This window comes from Drosophila virilis, chromosome 2, assembly GCF_030788295.1.
Source record: "Drosophila virilis strain 15010-1051.87 chromosome 2, Dvir_AGI_RSII-ME, whole genome shotgun sequence".
Lineage (NCBI taxonomy): Eukaryota > Metazoa > Arthropoda > Insecta > Diptera > Drosophilidae > Drosophila > Drosophila virilis.
Genome location: NC_091544.1, coordinates 11372011 through 11388907, shown reverse-complemented (window position 1 = coordinate 11388907; position 16897 = coordinate 11372011). Strand labels below are relative to the sequence as shown.

At 42.5% G+C, this 16897-nt stretch overlaps 1 protein-coding gene across 2 annotated transcripts in view; it reads left to right on the top strand.

Moving 5' to 3' along the window:
- Positions 1–16723, top strand: part of Tl (toll like receptor) — a 50977-nt gene extending 34254 nt beyond the window's left edge. For both annotated transcript variants that reach the window (XM_070206734.1, XM_015172108.3), the window contains exons 3-4: positions 12408–13651; positions 14182–16723. In XM_070206734.1, coding sequence (XP_070062835.1) covers positions 12435–13651; positions 14182–16279 — 3315 coding nt within the window. In that variant the 5' untranslated portion in view covers positions 12408–12434 and the 3' untranslated portion in view covers positions 16280–16723. The remainder of the gene's footprint in view (positions 1–12407; positions 13652–14181) is intronic.
- The last annotated feature ends 174 nt before the right edge of the window (positions 16724–16897 follow it).

Below are 16897 nucleotides of genomic sequence, written 5' to 3'. Positions count from 1 at the left end.
CGTTCGCTACATTAATATCAACAGACGATACATATATGCATTTTGCCATGCCACATTAACCAGATAGCCTGATTGTACAATAAATACCATAATTTAATTGCTGATTGTGGGTGGTGCCACGCCCATGCTACCGAAATTATGCAAAAATTACAAACAAGCGACTGCAATTAAAATTAAAAATTAACAAAATATTTGCCATTAAATATGCGAAGACACACAGCGACACACACACAAACACACACACAGAATTAACGCCCATGCACTGGGACAGCAGATTCAACAACTCATTAAATTTACATTTGCATATGAAATAGTTTCAACACGCAACAGCGAGCCACACAACCACCCACACACACACACACACACACACACACAAACCCCCGCTCCGCACCTTCTTCTTGTGTATCCCGCCCAGCAACGGGCTGAACAACTAATTAATGCAACTGTTGGTGGCAACGGGAGCAAAAGCCTGATCCTGCAACTGAAATGTTTAGCACATGTAAATGATGTGAGTGTCCAAGTGTGTGTGTGTGTGTGTGTTTGTGGGTTCAAGGCATTTTATTATGCTATTTTAAAATTATATGTGTATTTACCAGAATGTCTATGACATATAATATATAAATTTTTTGTTAGCTGTCAAATGTGTCGCTGGCACCAAGCAGCAGAGCGTGCAACTGCCGCATGGCTTCTACCATTTTGTGGCAACCAATTAGGCCAAATTGTGTGCTGGCTTATACTATATGCGCATGCATGTAAGTAGGTTTGTATGTGTGTGTGTGCCATTATGGCGTTATTGCAATTTTTTGGAACAAATATTAAAATGTAATTAAAAGGCCATCGCCTGCTCGATGCGAATGTGCGTGCAGTTGAGGAAGTGGCGGGTAACTGTGTATTATATAATTAAGCAGCAACATTGCAAAATATTTCATGCTGGTATTTAATTTCGGTAGCACTTTATGCAACAAACTGTTAATTGTGCTCTTAAATATGCAAAATGTATAAATGTATTGTTCACTTTGTTATTGTTTTTTTGCTTTAACGCCCGCGCACGCGATTATTATGGCTTCGATTTGTAGTTTACACATTTTTTCAATCGTTTTTCTTTTTACACAGAGCTCGTCAATACATTTTCATTCATTGCATGGAAAATTGCTGTAGTTGTACGTGTGTCAAGCGCTGCGCGTAAAGTGCACTTTACAAAATTTTCGCGATTTTATGGCAACATTTCAGCATTTCATTTGAACCCAAAGGCCATATAACACTTCCCCAGCCCCAAAAACAGCGAATGCCTGCCCGACATTCTGCGCCAAGGTTATAACTTCTTTTTATTTACTTTCTTTTATTTGTACTTTAATGGCTATAAAAAGTAAGACGGAAAAGCGTGGCCAAAGCGTGCTTCACAAATGAAATACGAAATCTCAAAAGCACGCTGTGAATTTCAATACGCACCACAGTGCGTATACACAATGTCACTGCCAGCACAATTTTAAATTTTATTATATTTTTTCTTGTGGGCTGTTTTCATTTTTCTTTTTTTTTTTTTGTCTCTCTCAACTTAAACTGGCTGCGGCGTTGACCGCTTAAATTATTTGCTATTGAAACAAGGCCCCAAAAGTATGCAACCATTTTTGATTTATGCCCAACGCCCAGCAGTATGCATGTATGTGAGTGTCGGTGCGTGTGTGTCACCAATTTACGCGGTCCAATACAGTATAAATACATAAATTGAAATGAAGTGCCAGCCACTTTTGTGCGCATTTCAGAGATTTTAATCTTTATTTATCGCCTCTGCGTCCATGCGGCGATATGTTAAGCAGCAGCCCCATCAATGATAAATATTTATGTCTATATAAATGCGTAACGCACATTCACACACATTCATAGCATAATGCACTTACATACATACGTACAGCCTGGCCATATTTATGCATTTTTAATGCACAAGATATAAACATTTATAAATTGATCCCCAAAAAAAAATCGCTTTCCACAGATTAATATGAATTTTTGAGCTTTCATTGAAGTGAAAGACTTTGAAAAAAATTTAAAATTTGCCTTCACTGTTTTTATTTTATTTTTTGTTTGTTTAATCTTCATTGATTTTGGCATTTTCCGCGCCTGACACCACGCCAATCGACAAGCGTTTCGCTGTGTTTGTTGGTGTTAGTACAATATAAATAACCGGAAGCTTCTGCTATTTACGTGTACTTGTGTATGTGTGTGAGTATGTGAGTGTGTGAGTGTGCGAGTGTGCGAGTGTGTGTGTGTGTTACGTGTGTGTCAGACCGACGCTTACACATCCGCCGCAGGGCAAAATCAGCGCAAATATGCACATATAATCCAAGGCAGCACATAAATATTCCATAATATGGGCATTTAAAATATTGCAGAACAAGAAATGAGAAATGCCTGACTACGAGATACCCTAAAATAAGCCTTCTTCAACAGATATATCAAAAATTCTAATAAATTAAATAAGCAAACAATTCTTGAGTTCAGTCAAAAAGAATACTATAAATAATCAAAAAAAAAAAACTTGTTTAAACGAACTTCTTTGCTTAACTTTATAAAAATCAAATTCGATTTGAGCTTCCCTCTCAAATCCAGTCATTCTTCCACTAGTGAAGGGTATTGTCATGCACGCGAAGTGCATTTTTCCATTAATTATTTATTAACATTTCTGTGAAAACAGGCTTAATAGAATCCAAGCCAAAATAAGCCAATAAGATTGCAATTGACTATTGGCCTGTGCCCAATAGCCCTAATGGCTCTTAAAAGCTGCCAAAACTGTTCCCAGACTTAGTTACTCGGCAACTTATTTTGCCCGATAGCTGCACTTAGCCAACTTGTTACAAGCCAGCAAATCGTGTGCATTTGTAAATAACAAGCGCAACAAAATGCGCGCAATTAGCGCTATAAATGGGGCCCCGAGACTTTCAAGGAAGATGCGCTGCAGTTAAGCCAAATCCATTTAAGGTCCCAATGCTGGGCACAGAACGCCAAACTTTAAACGTGACTCACATTTCTAAATATATAAGAACTACGGCTACTTATGCTTATGTACATCCATACATACATCTGTCTGCTTACTTATGTATGTATGTGTAGCATGGAACAATAAGCCTGGAGCTGTGGACCCGCGAATTAAACAGCATGCAACTCGTGCAATAAAACAAAGCGCAAATTATGAGGGCCCGACAATGGACAATCGCAGACAAAGGAGACAAACGGAACGAGTGGGAATGTTGTAGACAGTGTGTATGCGACTAGCAGATGCCCTGTATATTCAAGTTAAAAATTGTAAAAGTGTAATTTTATATAAACTCAGCTATCAAAAAAAATATGAGAGCCAATTCCATAGCCTTAATAAACTCTGATATTAAAGGGGAAGGCCCGTCAAAACATCAAAGATATTACCAAACTTTTCCAGCCTGTTACAAAAGCTCTCACAGTAAATCATGTCCTTTTCAGACACATCCCAGGGTCACAGGGTATACAAAAAAAAAAAAAAATGCGGAATAAACAGAACTCAAGAAAGCATAAAAGCGCGCAAAGAACGCGCTGTGGCAGCTGAGTGCGCATTGCGCAGTGCCCAGTTTCCAGTGCTGTGGCCACGACAAAATTAAGTAGTTGTAGAACCAGTCCCTGAAGATTGAAGACAGCGCTACACCCAAAGGCGGCGTTCGCCAAGTCTTCGTCATCCTCAGCGTTGTCATCGTCTTGGCTGCTGCTGCTGCTGCTGCTGCTGCTGGCATTCGTAATTGAAGAGTACGCGCAGTGCGTTGCGCTGTGGTGCGGTGTCCCCTGGCAATCAGGCCAAGTTGGTCCCGGCCACACTTCTTGGCAGGTTGGCATTATGCTGTATTATTTACAATAAGCGCAGAAGAGCCACTGCCCTCGGCGTGGCTACACTTGCATAATAAACTGTTGTAGGCAATGGGCGACATTTTCATTTGGACATTGAATACTGGACAGACCCATCCACTCTGCAGGTCTATTATTTTATTTCTATTTCTATTTTGCTGCCAGCCTCAAGTTGTTTATTTATGTGAATGACTTGGCTTGTGCGTGCATGTGTGTGCGTGTGTGTGGCACTTGCACATAAATTACGTGCGCTAAGCTGCTTAAGAGCAGCAAGAGGATTGATAAGAGGAAACGTTCCTTAACTGGGAGTGGCTCGAGTAAATGGCAAGTGACTGACCAGCTGACGTTTAAGGAAATGCCTAGCTGGACAAGATGAGTTGGGATCCAGCTTAAATTGGAGTTGCGTTGAAACTATGAAGATTAAGGAGCAGCGGCCATAAAATGGATTAGTATTGAACTATTGGAAGATTCAACGACAATTATCTCAAACTTTAGCATCCCAGTTGAACCAGAGCTTTAAGTGAGCTTTATTGTATTTTGTAACTTCTTTAAAGACTTTAAGCTTTAATTACGTGTACATTTAAGCTTTAATGTATTTTTACTGGCCTCGGATTCCAACTTTATTCTGTTGAGCTGTGAGCTTTCAGAGAACTCAATTGCATTGACAGAACTCCTAATTCTGGTTCAGTCTAGATTTAAACTGCAAGTTTTCAATTTAAAGGTATTGATCTTTGAATGGGCTTTCTTGTACTCACGCAATCAATAAGCTTAAGCGCACTTCGATTAAAGCTCCTGAAAAGTTCTGAGCTGTATCTTAAAATTACTCTAATGAAAAGATGCTGAAAGCGTATGCCTCAAAACTTGGACAAAACAAAAACTTTGGTGGCTAAAACTTGCGCTCCACTTGAGTGCCGAGTGTTTTGTCGGTATCTTGAAAGTGGAAATCAATTTTCGTTAAATGTTTGCGCTGCCGCTAAAACTAAACAAGGCAAAAGACAGCCGGCAGGCAACCTAAGTAGTGCGTGGACAGGAAGTGCTCAGGATGAGGCGTGAGGGACGGCGGATGAGCATGAAGCGTGGTGAGGACGCTGCTAAACAAGTCGACCGCAAAGTATCCATTTGAGTGACTTTGCTTAGAGCTGAACTGAGTAAATAACAAGCCAGTCGCATGGCCCGCGCCCTGGTCAGACCTAACCGCATTGGGTAAAGCAACAACAACAGCGAGTATAATAATAATAAAAACGTCAACAGGCTGAACAACAATGGAGGCCCATTAAACTCAAATGCGTCACGCACACGGGACAAAAGTGAGTGGAGCCTGCGCCAAGGGCTTCCAGCATGGGGGCAGCTGTTGCCTCATGGGTTACGTTTAAAGTTCAGGCTCAACAAGTTCCTTCATTTATCTTGAGCACGAGCGCATTATGCAAAAACTTGGCACAAACTTATAGACGACAACATGATTAACAGACAAATGACATTACAAAGCCTTTCACTTGGCGACTGCCCTCGCTCTCGCTCTCTCTCTCTCTCTCTCTCTGTCTCTGTCTCTGTTGAATGCCTCTTTTCTTTTTAGCCAGAGACAATGCGCTGCCTTTCAGGCTGCAGCCCTTCGCTGTCAAGCATACGCAAATCGGGTCTTAACCCCATTCTTTTTTTGCATCTGCTTAGCCTTAGCTGCATGCAACTTGAACTCTTGCTGCTATCTTTGGATTTCAGCGCAAGTTCTTGTTCAATCTCTATCTCTCTCGCTCAGCTGGTTCAAGTAATGAGCGTCTGAATATCTCACGGCTTTGTCGCTGGCTCTTTGAAGTTGGGCTCTGGTTTTGCACAGCTCATTAGATGCCTGGTAGACACGGTGGTGCAGCAGATCTCATTAACAGCTAGCGCAGCTAAATAATATTATAATGAAACCTACTTAAATTATGAGCACAGCAAAACTGAGCAACTGCCGAATACCCTACCTTTACTGAGATCAAAATTAACAATATTATTTTTGTTTTGTTTTTGACATAAATATATTTTATATATCTCAAAAAATTCTATACCAAGATCTTAAGAATTTTAAAGTCCATGTCCTGATTTAAAGATAATTTACGTAATATACCTGTAAAAATGTCAGACGAAAAGAGTATACAATGCATGCAGAACTTTTGTTGTCTTAGCTCGTTCTTCATTGTATCCCATGATGCAGGCTATATCATGCACAACACAAGGCTGTGCTCGTAAGAAAAATGATTGCAAAAATTTTAATATGAGCATTCCATGAGGGGCAGAGAACTCCCACTGCAAGCAGCGCTTCGCTCTGCGACGCTGTTCCGCACGAACACTTTGCCCAACCGCAGTAGGCTTGAGTGCAAATTGCAGTTCGGCTCGGAGACGTTATAGCGTAAGCAGCCTGTAGTAATTTTTAGTCGTGTTTTGTCTGGTGAACTTCGATTACAGCCACAAAAGCAGCAACAGCAGCAGAAGATGCTATGAACAAGCAAACTATAATTGGGTTCGATTTTCAAATTTATTCGAGTGTAAATCCAACATAAATCAGCTTTAATAAAATATGTTTGGAAGTGTAAATAGCTAAGGCAGTTACATTTACGTGAATCCTTATATCTGCATTCATATATGTAAAGCCGATTAAATATCTTGTTTTACGCAGACTTCATGTAATTAGCAGCCGCACGGCTTGATGCTAAGTTTAGTGGCGATATTGTTGTTGTGGTTTGCTCAGTTAGCCAAAGGCACAATCGTCCTAATTAATTGTTAATTTGCTTTGATTCCTTGTACTAAATAGCGCATTAAAAGGGATTAGCATGGCGTTTGTTAAAGTTGTGCTCACATTGGATAAGAAACAAAGGAAGCACAAAGCTTACATATATCACTCTACGATATTCCAATATGTTTGCACAAATCATAAAATTCAAAAAAGATGAAAAGTAAAATTCCTTTTGTAGAATTTATTCCTTTTCTTTCCTTTGAAATGTCATGTCAATATTTGAAAATAAATCTTAATAAGCAGAGCAGATTTATATACGATACTTATCAAAAGCAACAAAAAAAAACGCTTCAGCCCTTAATTCCTGGATTTTTTTATATTGCTTATAAAAATGTTTTCCCAATAAGACTTAAAACTGTATGCCAAATCCACAGTCGAATGTTGAAGTTTTCTTTTGAAAGCTTTTGGGCATAAGCTGCAACATTTAAAAACTGAAAACATGTTTGTCATCTGTTTGTTTGTTATTAAATGTTTATAGATCATGCTTGCAGCGTCCTTTTCAATATAAGCTGTAACATGTGTATCCTGCCCTCGCTCGAGTATTTGCCAATATCGAGAGAGCTGCATCGACGCGTGCAGCCCAAACCCAATAAGCAACACAGCTATTTACTCAGCGCTTCAGTCATAGCAATTCGAATATACTCTCGTACAAGTACTTATGTTTTGAGCTACCCCCGGCAAACCCACCCCCAACCCCCTCTGGGCAGCTACAGTCTATGTATACATGTCCCAGCTGCCAGTTTGGCACTTCTGTGTACACAGAATTGTTGGTCATGTGTTTGCCGGAGAAACGTTGTAAACCACGTTGGGCGCCATAAACATTGGCTCACAACTTGCTAAAGTTTCCAAGTATTGAAATCTTTTGGCTAGGAACACACAGAAACACACACACATGAAAGAAACGTTGACTGTGCCAACTAAAAGATACAAAACCACAACCGGGCAAACCGGGCAAAGAGCAGTTGGCCAACAACTGGAAACTTACTACCAATGTGGGCAATGGATTGTATATGTGGGTGTACGTGTGTGTGCACACATGCACATGCGTCTGTCTGTGTGCGGCAGGGTGTGTGTAAGAAGTTGTAAAAGTATTTTATTGTTTTTTGCTGTTCGAAATTTTTTAATAAGAAATTATTAAACAACTTGTAGTTTATTTGCTGCTGTTATTGTTTCTCTCTGCCCAACAGCAGTACGATTATGTATGTATGTGTATGTGTGTGTAAGTTTGCGTGTGTGGGCGTGGCAACGATGCTTCAACAAGCCGAACAGTTGCTGCGCTGCGCTAGCCAACAATTGTGGTAATTAGTCAACTTGATTGATGAATGCGTTTGCTACAGACGCCTCACAATTGCTGTAGCATACTTTTGTGGGGCGGGCAGAGTGTTGGGTGGGGCGGGGTCGGACGCACAACATGACAAGAAATTGGAAAATTGGAAAATTCTGTGAAGCGCGCGAGCGCACAGAAATGGAAATGTCAACGTCATTAAAAGACGAAAGCATTAAAACACTTTGCCTTAATCCAACTGTCAGGCATTCAGAAATTTAAGCATTAAATCGCATGCTTGAAATTGTTTTTCCTATACCCTGTAGTCATTAAAAGTGCGTGAAAAGTTAGGGAATAATAAGAATGGTAAATGCTATATATAAAGACGAAAGAGAAAGACATTTGATATAAGAGTATAGCTTGTCGAAAAAAAATGAAATTAATTTTAAACCAAAAAATCTCAATTACAGTTGTAAAATATTTTGTTAGATATTTGCATATAAACATGTTAATTACTTTTGGTGATGTGTTAATAGGGTATTTACTAGTCGAGCACAATTAACACAAACACTCTCACTTATTGGTCTTGTTGCTATTTTTGCTTGCAGTAATAAAGCGCACCGCAGGCATGCGAAAGCCAATTTTCCAAAGCGCGCCACAGGCGGTGCGACTATTTAATAGCTGCCACACACACATACACGCACGCACCCACATGCACACACACGCATACAAGCATACATATATATGTATGTTTGCATACATTAAAGCACTTTGTAGAGCGTCGGCAATAAAAATCCAAGTCTGTAGGCAACCTGGCGTCACCTGGCACGACACCGCGCCCCGCCTCGTGCGGCTCAACTCAACTCAACTCAACTCAGACTTCCTTCTGCTCCCCGTTCACTCCTCCTACCCAGTCTCATCATGCGCTGCGGTTGTAATTTAGTGTGCCTAATGAATTTAGTACCGTTACATACCGGAAAAGAGCACGTGAGTGCAAAAATGCGCACTCTAACTGGAATCTCCGCACGTGTGCAAGTGTGTGTGCTTAGGTGTATGTATGTATGTGTGTGTATAAATGTGTAAGAAATCTGCGCGTTGGCAAAACTTCGTTAACCTTTATTAACGACTCGAACTGTGAATAGGGTAGCGGGCGAGCGAGCGGGTTGCCAGGGTTAGCGTCTAATTAAAACAGACAAATGTGAGCAAAAAGAGGAAGAAAACAACCTACCAGGCCATATGACTTTATAATATTGTGTGTGTCCGCGCGTGTGTGTGTGTGTGTGCCGTGTGTGACGTTTAAAATTAACAATTATTTTTAATTGCCAGCCAGGATCAAATGAGGTGCCGATGGGGCAGGCTACCGTTGCAGGCTGAAATGAGGCCAACTTAATTGGCAGCCTGAAAGTGGGCTTTCAATTTCTACACACACACGCACAGACACAAATTGCTTAGCTCAGGCCTCATTAAATATTATCCAAGTTGTTATTGTTGCTTTGCCCGTTCTTGAGCTAGCTCAGCTGCCAATTGGCTGAACATTTTCGAAAAACTTGTCAACAAGAATTCGCTTAGATTAGATTGCAGGAAAACAGGCACTGAGCCATATCAATGCAAAGTAGCAGCATCATCAGCAGGAGCAGGAGAAATCGCAGCCAGGAGCAGTTCCTGTTGGCCATTGTTGGTTATTTACACGGGCAGCGTAGCATAAAAGTTAAAAGTAATTTCCTTAAGTGAATATAAATGTTTAAAATCTAGGCAAGAATAACAATAGAAGAAACTGCCCGCTCGGCCTGGCAAGCGTCGCCTGCTTAGATAAGCCAGGCCAAATTTAAAAGCCAAAACAGTGCCTTGTGGCCATAGGGCTGGGTTGCCAACGACCAAAGCACGGGGCACTGGCTGTTATTTCGACTCGGTTAACTTGGCCGCCAGCGGGCGAAAAGTGCTTAAAGTTTTATGCGAAATTGAAGTTGGCTTCACAAATATTCAGCAGAAGCAGCAGCAGCAGCAGCAACTCCCGATTACCCAGCACCTTGCACAAATACAAACACATATCTATACACATCCATCTATGGGCTATGCTAAAATCAGGTGTTGAGATTTAAACGGATTGTGGCACACGCCGCTTGGGCATTGCAATTGGCTGTACAACGTATCGTATACTCAATGCAACCAGTACGTGTTAACGCTGCCGCCTAATGGCTTAGCTTCATTGGGGAGGGCACTGCCAATTGGTAAATAGTTGTTGAGAACTACCTCATCCGATTAGCACTTAAGCCAGCTCGTCCAACAATAGTATTTAAGCCAGTAATCTGTTGGTTAAAAGCTAAGTGCAATCAATTTTGTGAACAAAAACTAATAATTAAGTCGGCAGGCAAATGAATCTAAAACATTTTAAAGGTGCTTAAAAGCCAGCTGTGCCTAAAAGTTGAATCTTGCATATGTTGTGCTGATCACAGGCCTATTTGGTTTGATCTTAAAACAGTAAGTAAAACCTCTAAGGCACAGTAAAGCTTTTGATGGAATTAATTGTGTAGAAAATAATAAAGCAAACATTAATCAGCTTTAACTAAAATTCATTGCATATTAAACGCTTTTGAATTAATTGTGTTGAGTAAAAAACTAAAGCTCCCCTGCAGCGATTAAATCGTGACTATAATGTACGTGTTAAACGGCTTCAGCTTAAGCTCAATATCAGGAAAAAGCTTTTTGATCCAGTGAAAGCTTTAGCTTCAGCGCCTGAAAGCCTTCTTAAGTAAATTATAAAACATTTGCTTTAAAATTAAAGCTTTTATAATACTAAAGGAATTGATAACCTTCCGTCGAGCTTTCATATTATAAGCTATAAAATTAAGTGAACATTTTTAAAGCTGTTGATTGGTGGAATTATCTCCTTTACCTTTAACATTACAAGTATTTAAAATATTTAACGAGAAACCAAAAGGTGGCAAAGCGTAGAAAATGCACTTGCAAAAGGAAATTCAATATCTGTAATTATAATTATTTACTTTGCCCGAGGCGCCAGTGAAAATTTCATCATTGTTGTAGGCTAATTAAAAGCAAATGGCAAGTAAATTGTTCGCCTGCGGGCGGCGAACTCACAGCAAAAAGTCACCAAATTGGAAATCAAATTACAGCGCGTATAATTTAATTGGCTTATCAAAATTTCATTCAAAAGCAGCTGTCGTAGGCAACAAAATTATGGCGTCAGACCCGAAAGCGTCGGCTGAAAGGCCGAAATGCAGCTAACTGAAAGTCAACTTGGCCAAAAACAAATAGCCAAGTGAAGGCAGCGAGAGGACAACAAGAAGGGCAGATGAAAAGTTTTAATTGAATTCCCTTTCAAAAATCTTCCTAATGGGCACAATTTAATTGTCAGCAGGACCAATGTCCTTCGGCCGCCTCAAAGTTGCTTAAAGCTTTAACCGGCACTCGAGTGCATGACAAATTCATTAAATGCACAAAGCTCCCGTAAAGTGCACGTCGCCCACACGGTAGCCAAAAGAATGAAAACCCAGTAACATTTTACAACATTTTATACACTCCCTGACCGTAATTACACCACAGAGTTGCCAAAGAGAGCTCGTGGAGCCCGGTCTGGGGATGCGGCTGCGGCTGTGGATGAAACCCGCTTTCCAAAAGGTTTTCAGGTGTGACTGCTGAAGATGCGTGGGGCTGTGCCAGACACATAATGCAATATTACAGAGGCAAACGAGCAAGGGAAGGATGCATAGCGCCGACTCCTCACATGCCCTCTCACATGACCAGCTCATTTGTGCTCTCCTTTGTGGAGCAGATGAGTTGTTTTCGTCCTTTTCTGCAGCCAGTTGCTGCTGCTGGACTTGTCGTTCACAACTGACGCGACAGCCGTTCCAACCATCACATGCTACAATTAAATTGAAATTCTCTTTTCGTCACACGCGGCCTATGTGTGGAACTTTTGTGTAATCAGCATTTGCTTTATGCGCATTCTATGTGGGCTGCCTCGATAAGGGGCGTTACTTGAATTAAGAACTGTGAGAACTTTTAATAAAGTTTATTTTCGATTCGTTTTTCGAAAAGAAAAATCATTCAAAATGGTCAATAATAACCTTTATCTGAAATAATGGTTTATATTTGGAGTGTCAAGAAAAACCTTCTACTTATTAAAGAAGAAAACTTTTTGTGGCAAAGGAATAGACGCCATATGGGAATGTATTTATGGCTTGAGAAGGGTAACATATAAATTGCTGCGTTGGATCAATAAGGTTTATTACCAGAAAGTTACAACCCACAAATATAAAGGCATACAAGTCAAAGAATTTATCTTTATTGTTAACTGAGCACTTTACCAACAAACTACTTTAACGGAATATTAAAGCTGTGGATGTGTTAAGGCCAGCTTTTCTTTAGGTTCGCCTGCTATGAGAAAGCAGACATAAACAAAACTTGTTGAAATTCATAGATAAAGTTAGTCTTCATGTAAACAAAGCATTTTTTTTAATAAAAAAAACACATTTTTTATTCTGCTTTCAGCCTGTGAAGGACAACAACTGCAAGAGGATGCGAGCCGTAAGCGCAGCAGCGCCCACGTTGCTGCTGGTGGTGTTTCTCCAGGCGCTCAACTGGCAGCTGGGCGTGGCCGTCTTTGGGCGCGACGATTGCCGAGATCTGACCATCTCGTCTTGCGAGTGCGCACCAGCTCTGTCAGAGTATGAGCTCAACTGTCCCGGCAATAGCTACAATCCCAAGTTCAAGATAACCATACGACCCGGCTCGACGGTGCAGATCGAATGCAATCTGACGGATGCCTCGGAATACAAGCAGATGCCGCAGCTGAAAATTGGCAGCATCGATATGGTGCAGATCAGGCGTTGTCCGCTGCCCTATCACACGCCTATAGCGGGCATTATGGATCATCTGGGCATCAAGGACACCAAGGTGCTCATCTTTGAAGGCAACGATCTGGGCATGAATGTCACTCGCAAGCATCTGGAGCGCCTGCAGAATCTGCAGCGGCTGCGCTTTGCCGCCCGCCGCTTGCCCTACGTGCCGGAGGATTTGCTACGCGACATGCATCACCTGAACTGGCTGGATATGCGTGCCGCCAATCTGGGTGAGCTGCCTGCCCGGCTGTTGGCCAACATGGAGAACTTGCAGTTCCTCGAGCTGGGCAGCAACAATCTGAGACAGCTGCCACGCGGCCTCTTCCATAATCTGCACAAACTGCTGCACCTGAACCTGTGGAGCAATCAGCTGCACAATCTCAGCAAGCACGACTTCGAGGGCGCCACCTCCGTGAGGGATGTCGATTTGCATAACAATGGCATTGTTCAGCTGCGGCCCGATGTCTTTGCCTTGCTGACCAATGTCACCGAGATCAATCTGAATGGCAACAACTTCCGCTCGCTGCCCGAGGGTCTCTTCGAGCACAATCAGAAGCTGCAGCAGGTGAAGCTGCAAAACAATCGCGTGCCGCTGCCGGCGCTGCCCGCCCGCCTCTTTGCCAACCTGCCCGAACTGCGCACCCTGTACCTGCGCTGTGAACTGGAAACAATCTCTGAAGATCTCATTGAGAACTCGACGGCACTCACAGACATCTCGCTGATGGATAATCTTCTAAGCACTCTGCCCGTCAAGCTGTTGGAGCATCAGGTGAATCTGGTGAATTTGGATTTGCACAAGAATCGTTTGAGCCATTTGCCCGACGGCATCTTTAATTATTTGTCCAAATTGGAAAACTTAAATCTGGCTGAAAATCAGCTCACCGAAATTTCCAGGTAAGCTAAAAGCACATTAAACAATTCCCAGAATACTTGCTTAAAAGTGTACTTAGAAATTCCAACTTTTGAAATTCACAATGTTTACGGCCCTACTCACTTCAAAGCTTTCGTAAAACAAAACCTTTTCTCACTTATTTTAGATTTACAGAAATTCATTAAGCACATTTAATTGTAAAAGCTTTATATTACTCAGCATCAGCTCTAAATATTCCGAAAATACGAAATTACTTGTAATAAAAGTTAAGGGCTATCTGGTTCGTTAAAAGTAGTAAAAAAAAGAGCTTTAAGCACAAACATATTAAAGCTTTTAAACACAAAGAAGGCTAAGTGCATTGTATTGTATTTGCCGTAAGCAAAAGAAGATCAATTAAAGCGTAAAGCTTACACTTGCACACAGACCTTTTCCCGCTGCAGTGTTACTCTACGTAAAGCTTTTAAAAGCTGATTAATACCACTTTAAGCCAATGTCATTGAGTTCAAGTATCTCGTACTAAGCCCTTTTCCCTTCCTCTCCATCTCTCTTGCAGCAAACTGTTCAGCAAACTGGTGAATCTGAAGACACTCCGCATGAACGATAATCAGCTTGTGAACATTCGACCCCAGGCCTTTGCCAGCAATGTTTTGTTGCGCCAACTGAACATGGCCAACAATCGCATCAATCTGCACGAGTATCTGACGGTGCATGGAGTGGATGTGGATCTAGGTTCACCTTTCGCCCCTCTGCGGAATCTGACGACTCTCAACTTACGCAACAACTCGCTCATGGTCATCTTTAGCGACTGGAAGTATGCGATGCGCGAGCTGCAGGAGATTGACTTGAGCTACAACAATTTCACCTGGCTGGACTACTCCGACCTGGACTTTGTTTCCGCCTTCGATCTGACCATCAATATGACTCACAATCAAATACGCACCGTGCACTTCTACAAGCAGACCGAGTTCCAGCCCATTGACAAGGGTCTGCGACTGGTGCATGGCGTGAAATCGGTCAAAGTGGATCTCAATGATAATCCTCTGGTCTGCGATTGCACTCTGCTGCGCTTCCTGCAGGTGGTGCGTGGCGATATTCAGCCGGATTACGCCAAGAATTTGGTCACATATACGGATCGATTGAACTGCCAGTCGCCGAGTTCCTTGGAGAATCGTCCCATGCGCTCCGTGCATCCACGTGAGCTGCTCTGCAACTTTGACCAGGCGGAGGACCCGAATGAGAGACGCTGCCCACGCGGCTGTGATTGCCTGGTGCGCACCTTCGACGCCACGCTAATTGTCAACTGCTCAAATGGGGAGTTGACCAAGGTGCCCAAGCTGCCACGCCTGCCCCCGAATCTGTTGGAAATGGAACTGTATCTAGAGAACAATACGCTGCTCAAGTTGCCGACCAGCAATGCGCCCGGCTACGAGAATGTGACTAGCCTACATCTGGCGGGCAACAATCTCACCCAGCTGGAGGCGATCCAGCTGCCCAGCAACCTGAAGTACTTAGATGTGCGTCGCAATCAACTGCAGGTGCTTAACTCAACGCTGCTCGGCTACCTGAACAGCACCATGAACTACAACAACCTGACGCTGCGTCTGTCCGAGAATCCTTGGGTGTGCAACTGCGAGGCCATGGAACTGTTGCTCTTCACCCAAAATAAATACAAGCGTATACCGGATCACACGGAGATGTTCTGCATGGATGCGGAGATGCCCACACGCCTCATGGAACTGAATATCAATGATATTTGCCCGCGTCCCCTGTTCATTGCGCTAATTGTGGTCATCTCGCTGACCGGCTTTTTGGTGGGCATCAGCGCTGCCCTCTACTACAAATACCAGCAGGAGATCAAGATCTGGCTATATGCGCACAATCTGTGCATGTGGTTCGTCACCGAGGCGGAGTTGGACAAGGACAAAAAGTTCGATGCATTCATTTCGTATTCGCACAAGGATCAGAGCTTCGTGGAGCAGCACCTGGTGCCGCAACTAGAGCATGGCCCCCAAAAGTTTACGCTCTGCGTGCACGTGCGCGACTGGCTGGTGGGCGGCTTCATACCCGAGAATATTGTACGCTCCGTCGCGGACTCGCGACGCACCATCATTGTCCTGAGCCCGAACTTCATCAAGTCCGACTGGGCGCGCATGGAATTCCGTGCGGCGCACAGGGCGGCACTGAATGAGGGACGCTCGCGCGTGATTGTGATCATCTACTCGGACATTGGGGACATTGAGCAGCTGGATGATGAGATGAAGGCGTACCTGAGAATGAACACCTATCTAAAGTGGGGTGATCCGTGGTTCTGGGATAAGCTGCGATATGCACTGCCGCATCGTTCACCCATTGGCAATTCCGGCAACGGAGCGCTGATCAAGTCGGCACTGAAGGGCTCCACAGATGACAAACTGGAACTGATCAAACCATCGCCGGTGACGCCGCCGCTGACCACGCCGCCTGGCGAGACCACCAAGAATCCCCTGGTGGCACAGCTCAATGGCGGCACCCCGCACACAGCCATCATGATTGCCAATGGCAAGAATGGCCTCACCAATCTGTATGCCCCGAATGGCAAGGCACACCATGGCAATGGCCACATCAATGGCGCCTTTATCATCAACACAAACGCCAAGCAGAGCGACGTATAGAACTGGCACAAAGTGGAGCCCGACGATGAGGAGCTCCTGTTTCATTGAGCCATTCAATCCTTACGCTATGACCAATTCCGAATCCAGCTGAATGTATAAAAGAAAAAACTAAAACAAAAACAAAGTCTAGACAACATTTTTGTGGCCAATTCAAATTGCACTCAAATTTATTTCTTTAGATATATATGTGTGTGAGTGTGTGTGTGTATGCGTGTGACTGTATGCGTGTATGTGCATCTGTATCTGTGTTTTGGTCTAGTTCAATTCTGTAGAATAATTTTACAAGAAACGCATCTGCTGCTCGTAATTCCAATGCACAAAATTGGTGAAAATTTCAATTTTCAATATTTCATGAGGCCTTTGTTGACATAAAAAAAGAAAGAAAATGGAAAATCTAAAAAAAAAAAAAAGGATATTAAATTTACAAATTGGAAAAATGAACAACTTGAGCTAGTTGAGAGTTAAGAGAGCTTATCATTCTGTTTAGTGTTATGTATATGTAAGTTAAGCATAGTAGAGCCTAATTATTTTGTACATTATATAATTATGATATTGTATATGCTATCTTTAAGTTTAACGCACGCAAAGCTAGAGGAAGCTCACAATCGAAATAATTTT